Source organism: Colias eurytheme, chromosome 19 (assembly GCF_061535395.1).
Source record: "Colias eurytheme isolate Ceu_HAF_F1 chromosome 19, ilColEury1 Martin Lab GWU primary, whole genome shotgun sequence".
Lineage (NCBI taxonomy): Eukaryota > Metazoa > Arthropoda > Insecta > Lepidoptera > Pieridae > Colias > Colias eurytheme.
Genome location: NC_142998.1, coordinates 1,357,254 through 1,367,669, shown reverse-complemented (window position 1 = coordinate 1,367,669; position 10,416 = coordinate 1,357,254). Strand labels below are relative to the sequence as shown.

Sequence of the window (10,416 nt, the reverse complement as noted above, 5' to 3'; positions counted from 1 at the left end):
TTCAGACAGTCCATGGTCGCCATACCGCCGAAAATCAGCAATTTTTTTTATATTGTATAAAATCATTTAATTTTATATTATTGTATAAAATCGTAGGAAAGTCAAAACTGACATAAACGTATAGCAACATTTTTAGCCGACGCCATTATAGGACGAAATTCTCAATTCAACTGAATTTTTTGTTGGTTCCGTTACCTCCGCACTTTTAACTGGGTGAACCGATGATTTCTTCTACACTAATATTATAAAGAGGAAAACTTTGTTTGTTTGTTTGTTTGATTGTAATGAATAGGCTCATAAACTACTGGACCGATTTTAAAAATTCTTATTCTTTCTTTTGTTAAATCAACGTTCGGCCTAGTAATCCAAACAAATATCAGATTTAATCAGATGTCGGCGATGTCTTATAGACACAAATAATGGAAACAATGCTAAAAAACATAAATTTAAAGTTACAACATCATAAAAAATAGATTTGATCGGAGCCCTCAGTGCGCGAGTCTAACTCGTACTGGGTCGGTTTTATTTCCTCTTCAACTGTACTATAATTTTCCTGTTGCCATGACATGGTGGTACTGATCTACACACGTCACATGCATTTTTTCCAAAGCCACAACAAAATAAATTATCCAAGTTTGCACCCTTATGAAACCAATTCCAAGTTGCCCAATTTCTTCCTTGCCCGCGCCAACATAATATGTAAGACTGTTTAACTATAGCGTTGAACATTGTAATAGACCATAGATACCGACACAACTAACACTGTATTCTTTGAACGGAAGGTATGACCCATATCAGTCATAGTCATAGGCTCTGGTAACTTCAGTCGCAGGAAAATCACTCATTTTGTAATTAATGTGTTCAAAGATAAACAGTAGAAAAAAATAAACTCAGTTTAAAACACGTTATAATATTTTTGATTTTAAGCTGCTATATAGTCGATAAATAGGCACCAAACTCTTAAAGGGGTATAATATTTTAATGTTTAAAAATCGAAACACATTTTTTTTCTCGTCATCATTTCAAAGACGTAAGGGATTTAAAAAATTAACCCCGAACTAACTACAAAATACATACCAAGTCGAAAAAAACGTGATTTTTTGTCCGTTCCCCTATTTTTTTCGGTGTGTGTAGGTTGCATGCATATATTCCTACTAGGTATGAAGAGATATACAGAGAACGCTAAATACATTTGCCTGGTCACCATTACCATTCGATACACCATGACATGTTAGAGGCCGTTCTATAGAATTACGTCAAATAATGTACTCCATCTTTTATATCTCTGTAGGTGAGATGTTCTCCACCCTAGCCATCATCAGGTCTCCAGAATATAGTAGAGTCCGTGTTGAATAAAATTAATTTCTAAATCGGTGTTTTCTTAACTGTTCCCTACTCTAGAACTTATATGTAATTACTTGCTTAGTCATCTTAAGGTCTCCAGAATGGGTCATGTAGTAGAGACTTTGCTTATAACGGTTAATGTTGAAAGATGAGTCTTCCTACATTACATTATTTTACAACATACATAGTACACAATATTTACTATTCATAAATGTAATATGTTACTGCCTCTCAGAGAAAACATAAATTAGGTAGAAACCAATAACACATTACGATACAATACGATACAGTATACAATTCCATAATCGTTGGTCACTTTTACTTCAACAACGATGTATATTTATAGAGGGCGGTTAAAAAAACAAATTCAAATGTAGTGACAGAATCATTAAGGTCGTTGAACCGTGTAATTGCCTTAAACATATTGTGTTCGAATTTGTATTATGGTAGCACCTGAAATGTTTTAAATGGGTAGCACATAATTATTATTTATTTTTTCCTTTATTTTACACATATCAGGCCATATTGTATGTGAAGTGAAATTGATTAAAATTGAATTGAGACTATTATTATTTCATACAAATGTGAAATTGTACATAAAATAATTCCTTTCAAAATGTGATGCAGCTTCGCTTTGATATTTGAGTCTTATTAACAAAGCATTTAAGTTCAATTTTGCTTGATAAACACACAAATATACATAGTTTATGCCGAAAAAGTATATGAATAGTTTTGAAGGGTTGTAACTTAAGAAAATAAATAGTTATTATTTTTCTTAATTATATTACGCCGGTACTCATGTAATATTTAGTTGTAAGTATGTATGGTATGTAAATATATAGCGATTATGTATGATTGTCTGTTTGTTCATTAGACTGTTATAATAGCATTTAGTTGAATATGTACTTGTGTATGCTTAGATTTAAGTTGTAAGTACGTTGTTGTTGAATAAAGTATGTTTTTTATATGTTGATTTTTTATTTTGAAAAAATAAGTGAAATTTAAAATAGAAAAAAGATAATAGTAAATGACCCTATCATATTAATTTGAGAGTTGTCTAAATGGTTAGCCTAACAATCATGCTTGACCCATCATACCCCTGGGGCCTGGGCCCTGCCCCAATTTTGGGATACAGGTTGAATTTCCTTTTTCAATTTAATATCTGTAATCTGTTCCTCTTGGCTCTTATATCATTTACTAGCTGTTCCCCGCGGTTTCACCCGCATTGCTCCGCTCCTGTTGGTCTTAGCGTGGTGATATATAGCCTATAGCCTTCCTCGATAAATGGGCTATCTAACACCGAAAGAATTTTTCAAATCGGACCAGTAGTTCCCGAGATTAGCGCGTTCAAACAAACAAACAGCTCTCAACTCTTCAGCTTTATAATATCTGTATAGATTACGTGAAATTTGACAATCAGTCCGTGGCTAAATGCCGGCTACTCAGGTACCTGCCGCAGGGGCGATATTGGTACAATCTCGGTTGGTCGGCGGTCGGAGCAATTTCAGTTGTTCTCTGAATTGCCCCTACTTGCTGACACATTACAATTTAGTCAATTAAGGGTCCAATTCCAATATTGCCCTTGCTGAAGGTACGTGAGTAGCCGGTTAAGCCTGCCTTTTTTTGACTAGGTAATAGGCATGGGCGTTGAATCAACGGACTAGTTAAATTAACCGTCTATGTACACTCAACGATTCGACTAGTCCATCGTTCATCAACGGACTAGTTGAATTCAACGACTAAACAAAAGAGTCGAAACGCTCGTCAACGCGTCCGCGACGGTTAACGCTTCGACGTGGCCGTATAATAGTCCACCGTAGACGGCTAAACGACTCGTCGCGTCGTAGACGGCTCGTCAGTCGACACGTTTGTATCAACTACCAACTTGCGACGCGACGCGTCGCGAGTTGATAGTTCAATATTTTTACCGTTAATTCCGTTTGACTTTTAATGAGATTACTATGATCAATGCTCGAAATATTGAAAAAAAAGGAGATTAATTTATATTAATTTGATATTATTGAATTGTCTTAAAAATCTAAGATATTTTTTTTATTCAGTTAATTTATTACATATCATAAGGATTACCTACCTATAATAATATATTGAATAATGTTAAAATATCGACTATAACTAACGACTTAAAACGACAAGTTAAAACATAAACAAAAACTTGGTAATAGATAGGTGATAAATATATAATTGTTAAAAAACAGCTCTGACTTTTTCTTTACTAGAGACAACCCTGACATTGAATTCTTTGAAAATCTATAATTCGTAATAACTTCGTGGTAAGAATGTGGAATTTTACATGTAGAGTGTAGACCTCAGTTCAAGGTAACGAACGTTCGATTACCAATACCGTCGCGCGTCGGTCGACCGTGTCAATTCGTTTCAGTTTACACATCGACTAGTCGAAGATTTTAACTAGTTGATCGACTAGTTGATGAACGACATTTAACGGTCTAGTCTCGTTGATGAAAAATGCGTCGACGACCCATTCCTACTAGGTAAGCACACAATTCTATGTATCTAAAATGCTGGACAGATTTTGATGAAACTTCGTGAGAAGCTTTAAATTTACATTCTAATTTGATCACAATATTATTCGATAGGATATTTATTTATTACTTGATTTAATCTAGGTAAGGCATGTCAGAAGTTAGTTTAATTTTACTAATTTAAATTTTAACATTTGTTCTAGGTATATGAAAAATCAAATACATTAAAGCGAGCTGAAGGGGATGTTTGAATAATAAAACATTGTAATTGTAAATAAGACAATTTTATTAATAAATAATTTCATATAACATAATATGTTTTATTTTAAACTTTTATTGCACTTAAATATTACTTCTTAACTAATTATAAACTACAATAGTTTATTTCTTAAAAATTTTTCTTCCATCATCAAGAAGCTGTAGTAATATGGGATATACTTCATCATATGTAGTGATTTGGTTCTGCCTCACATGGTTTTGGTATCTCTGTAAAGCACCCGCAACAAATTCAAGCCTGTCCTTTTCGTTTTTATGCGAATCCAACCATTGCATGAGTTTTTGTATGTTCCACCCTGCACATACATGGGGAGCTAATAGCTGAGGCCCAGAATGTGAGAATAAAAACATCATGACTAACGAATATGGTAAAGAAGCACCCTCATACTGGCTTTTAGCGACCTCTTGAGGTGTTTTTTCTAAAAGCAATTGCAGCGCTTTTAACTGACGATAGTGGTCCCCTAAATCCATCATATCAGTTATCAATGGGGATAGGGATATTTCCAATTGCTTGCAGTCAGCCTGTAGTTTCGCTCGCCCGTATGCGCTTAGGGGACGGACGTTGCACGCGTGATGTATGAACCGTTCAATACATGCCTTCGATATTGTAATAGAACACTCATTTAGCGCCGATTTCTCGTGAAACATTGAGAGGTATAAATCTTTGCAGCGTGACACAAACTGTTGCAGTTCTTTCATGTACGGTGAGCAAGAAATAGTTTTATTGCTTGGGTCGTCACTTCGACTGAATTCCTGTTCATCATGCATGGTCATAAGAATAATGAAGAGTGAATTTTTAATAGACTCTGCATATAATTGCAGAATTGGTAAGCTAGAAATGTCTTTTAAGCTGTTTTGTACGATTTGTATGCTCTCTGGTGGAAGAATTGAGTTCATGTTGTTGAGAACTCTGTTGATTTGTGATGAAAAGTAATACAGAGCATTGCATAGGTCAGCATTCTTCTGTTGTGTACTAGTGGGCGCTTCTATGATCTGAGCGACGTCACTGTCCATTGACAGTCGCTGTTCTGTCTCAACAAGCATTTGTTTTATACTTTTAGCTACACTATAAGCAAGGCTAATGCTCAGTTGTTTATCTCCAAGAGAAATACTGAGCGCCTCAGCTATAACTCTAACTGCGTTGTCAATTTGGTCCATATTCGGCACTTGGTTAAGATGCCACATACTTCTAACAGGTTCTAAGAGCTTTGCAAGAGACTTGGATAAGAAGGAATTCTCCCATTTTGTGAAATATGATCGATTCATTTCTAGATTCTTGTATTTTAGTTTAGACAACAAATCATTGAAGCATTTTAACAATTTAGCATAGTCTATCTCAATAGACTGGCTTACATTGGAAGGACTCTTGTCCAGTTCAGTACTAAAGACTAAACACAGTTCATTCCAGAAGTCTCTGGCTATGTTCCTAAAGTTACCAATAGCGTGTAATTCGGTTACTACATTTTGAAGCATTATCACTTTCATGCAGCTGTGATAAATACTACCAGCGAATAACTTCTCTATATTATCCCATAGTTTTATTTTAAAATCTTGTGCATTCATTATATTTGCTTTCCCTGGTGCAACACGCCCTGATGATGATTTCTTAACTTCTATAGACACCATTTGTATATTTAAAGCAGTGTGTATTTCTTTTTGTAGATCTTTAAGGATAGTTTTGACTGTGTTGTTTATTTGTTCGCTAGTACACTGTAAATTGTGGAACACCTTAAAACATTGTAAGAGTTTAGTTTTATCTCCATTTAATAAACTGCTTTGTAACAATTCTGTTGAATTATTCAGCAATTCCGTTCTTCTTTGTCGTACTTGTTTCAGTACATCATCTAATAAGATAATCCCATCAAAATCATAGTCACCAAACAATTCGTTTAACTCATACAAAAGCATTGCTTCTTTAGCCGGATTTTCTTGAATAGTTTGCAGTTTGTTCCATAGAGCCAATATTTTAGATGCATGTCGCAGTAGTTGACACGTTATTTGCACTCTTTCAAGCATACGCGTTTGGTTTTCCAAGGAATCGTAAGAAGCAAAGACCCCTTCAGCTAAACCCTCTGTGCCACGTAAAAGTGTTTCTTCTTGCACTTTAACCGATTCTAACATAGTTTCTAAATCTGAAATGTGGCTGGCTTGCGTTAATAAGTCATTGTGTTTTGCTAGAACTTGAGTTTCTAGGCTTTTAGTTAGTTTATTTATGCCTTCTGTTAGCTTGGTAACTTGGTCAGTTACCGAAATGTTATCTGTTGTGATCGGTTTAACAGTCGCTTCAAGGAATTTACTGTAGAATTCATCATTTTCTATAGCGGCGCAAACTTCTTTTGCTTCCATTGTGTTAAGGGGCACTGGGTAGTGGGTAATTACAATTTACGAAATTGCAAAGTAAAATTTAATTCAATTCAATTTATAAGTAAAATTTATCACTGGCAGAAGGGCAGATTTGACTTTTGACATATTTTGAGTTGTGTTTTGACAATTGACATTAAACGAGTAGCATGTTGATAGCATGACAAACGTGTTCCTTTACACGTTCTACATATTATTTATTCGAAAAATTTTATGCACAAGAAAGGAACAAGACACAGAACAGTTAAAAATAATAACGAAAAAGCTAATTCATCTACCTATTCAATTATACGTATATATGCCAACAATTTTTTTTTATATTTTATTTTGCATTTAAGACAAATAGGTATTGTAAGGGTGTTGTAGGTAGGTAAGTAATCTTGAAAAATATATCAGTGGTGTAGGTGGTGATGGCCTCTGACTTCCATTAACATTGTTTGGGTTTTAGGACTAAACAATAAGAAGAAAAATTATTCCAATGTATTCATTCGAAACATTCATAAAATATATTCTGTGAAAAAATTAATCATCTATTCAATTTGAGTATTTTTTATTAATTTATAATCCTCTATGTACCAACAAATAAGCTGTAATAAGTAGCCTATGCTACTGCTTTTTAATTATTATATACGAATGCAATCGTAGGCCAATCGGTACCGTAGTCAAAAATTAGTAGAATATTTGTGTCAAAATCAGTAAAAACTTTAATAAGTTAAAATAATAAACAATCGTTTCTACCAAAATGTGTGATATAATAATAAACTATTAATATTGATAAATTTGAGAATTTCTTTCTCATTTCACTAAGGATAGGACACATAGGAAAATAAAAAACGTATTAATTTTTTGCCAATTTATTAACCACAACAAGCACAATCATTGTGCCAGTTTCACAGAATTACAATGATTTTTAATTACCACCTATTTTGTGCTTTAGCGTTGATGTGTTTACAAATCATTATGTTGTCGGATAATATAAAGCCTTGGTTGCACTAGCATTGATTTTTAATAGCATAAAGTATAAAAATGAATTACTGGCAAAAACTGGGACTAACTTTCCATGGCAGTTTTACTTCGTTAAACTATAAATAAGTAAATTATCTAGGTACGCAATACTAATTGTAACTTAAAACTACAGAAAAAAACTGTCAAATTATTAAATAAAACTGAAGGTATAAAATTCGTTACATTGATTCATTGTACCTATATTTTCTTAACTAGGATAGTTTTATCTATATAAATAAAAAGTAAATAATGTTATATAGATAAAATTATTTGAAGATTAAAATAATGATTGCTGTGAGAAATGTAAAATTTGTACACAAAACATTGGTATACTGGCAACACAGCATTTTATATGATTATAAAGTAATTGCATGCCATTTTAATCACTAGTATTACAATGAATGATATTATAGTATAATAATATGATGAACAGCTTGTGTGCGAATAGAAAATAACATTAAAGAATATGTAAGGCAACTAATGATATTGTATTTATTACTAGATAGTTTGTGATATAATTCGGCAATTGTCTATGGTCATGGACAGTAGAAAGACATAACTGTTTATCATGAGACGCGGGTAAATATTGCTTTAAATTCTAACACGGTAATTTTATAAAATAAACAGAAATTAGCTTATATAGCTTATATATACACTATAACGAAACAATTGTAGGTAATTATGAAAATATAGTTACGCTTAGCATATTCTGCTAAATCTATTTTTAGCATCATCTAAGTTTACTTAGATCAGGTATTCGCGCAAGATCCAAATTGCTTATAGCAAATTAAACACCTATAGATAATAATTATAGTGATATGAAAAAAGAGGTTTTAATTTTAAATACAACATATTGCCATCCATTCTGCGTTTTGAGGAACGACACAGAGTATTATCCTGGTCACATATCAAAACAATGATTTTAGAAAAAATATGACAATACATTGAAGTCCTACCTGATCTAAGAGTAGAATTTAGTCCATTGAACATTGCATTACGTTAAGTATAAATTATGTTTATACTGGAGCATTAAATAACCATTGACGATATAATACATTCACATAATGCACATTTCACACCGAACATGACACGTGTGATATATTACAATAATTACATATCACGATTAGTAACTCTGATGACGGCTAAATGCGTTTTGTGCAAATAAAAAGCTTCCAAAACAATTAAAGTACTTAAAACAAAACCTTACAGCATAAAGGGGCCTTTGCAATTGATAATAATTATGTTATATTATGTAGAATGTAGATTGTCTACTTATAAACAATCTAAGTATAAGAATAACTGTATTATTGATAAACACAACCATGCTTAACATTCGTTTTAATACGAGTCGAGTTTTTCATTTAAATCGGCTTTATGGCCTATAGATTAGAGTTGCAAATGTTTATACAAATTTTTTACATGTTCAATGAAATATATGAGTTTAAAATGGTGCCACATAATTATGTGGATATACTAGCTACCATCGATTGTTTTGTCTAACAGTTTGACTTTACTGTATCATACATAATTGAGTTATAGTATCGTCTAAAAACATACATAATTTTGATATTAAATTTCCATTTTTCTTCAATTTTATACTACAATATATAATAGTACTCGCAGAGCTTTTAAAACATACTTTTTACATGAACAGAGGACTATCCCGATTTAATTCCACATGTTTTGTGAATACTATATATTTATATAGTCGATACATAAAATATTTAATGGTATTTATAGTATTGCAAAACTCTAAATTGGAATAACCCCTATTCCCAATAACAGTATTAACCATTAAATTATCGCCTCTATTTCGCGACCCATAACAATTCTTCGAATATTGCACAACGTCAAAATCTGTGCCATTTACTTAAATTCACTTATTATTATTAGCTACAATTCATTTAACACTATCTATCTGACGATAACTGAATCTGCGGAAGCTTAAAAACTAGGAAATTCAAAATTTATGTACAACAATTGCACAGTACAAAAATATGGGAAAAATTCTTGCGAACCCATTTCCTATTGTAATCGTGTCGTGTGAATATTATCAGTTGTTAAATACGCTTTTCGGTTTTAATGTCGGGAATGCACGTAACATATAACATTTACAATAGATTCCGTATGACTTGTATAAGTTTTTTTTTTTACAATTTTCGCGCGTTTTTACTAACGCTCACAAATGTCATTCAAATGTTAGAATAATGTTATGATATCAAATGATATAGACTAAAAAAAATATACGAATTGCGACACGCATGAACGCTCTTTAAGTTAAAACCCTTGCATTTCACGAATTTTATTGTGATGCTTTGAGTGGGTGGAAGGATACCTATATTTTAATTATGATTAGTATTTTATATCTGTAAACACTATCCCTATTGGATCCAATAATAAGCCGGTGTGTTATTTTAATTGTTCTCGTTAATTTGAATGCGAATTCTCAACGTAAAATGCAAAGGTATTTAACGATTCGCGTTCAATAATATTCATATACGTTTATTTTATTTCATAGTTATATCTAATACAATATGTATAGCATTTACAAACTTCATAGCTTGTGGGAGGTAAAGGCGTATTATAAAAGTGTCAAATCCAAATCATAGATAATCTAGAGCAGCAGTTCTTGTCAAAAATTTTAATATTTTTTGAGACTATCAATAAAAATGCTTGCAAAACTGCTAATCTTCGTATTAATTATTGTAGAAATTCAACGCCAACCTCCCACGCATTACAATGTGTATAACACAGAACATTACTTGGAAAAAGTTATTTAAATTTGATAATTATTAAAATTTGACGGTAAGTAGTAAATAAATTTTATAGAGTACCATACTAATACATATCATTATTTTGTAGAACTAATATACAGTGTAGTTTTTATCGGTCTTATTAATGTATCTATAAAAATGAATATTTCGTTATA

General features: G+C 32.2%; 1 protein-coding gene across 1 annotated transcript; it reads right to left on the bottom strand.

Annotated features, from left to right (window-relative positions):
* Positions 1-4,184: 4,184 nt before the first annotated feature.
* Positions 4,185-6,522, bottom strand: fws (Conserved oligomeric Golgi complex subunit 5 four way stop). The gene has a single exon (XM_090113216.1). The coding sequence runs from the start codon at positions 6,465-6,467 to the stop codon at positions 4,227-4,229; it is 2,241 nt and encodes a 746-aa protein (XP_089969342.1). The 5' UTR covers positions 6,468-6,522; the 3' UTR covers positions 4,185-4,226.
* Between the last annotated feature and the right edge of the window lie 3,894 nt (positions 6,523-10,416).

Bases quoted from the DNA above. Each gene is read 5' to 3' on its own strand.
- fws (XM_090113216.1), bottom strand. From the start codon at position 6,467: ATGGAAGCAAAAGAAGTTTGCGCCGCTATAGAAAATGATGAATTCTAC.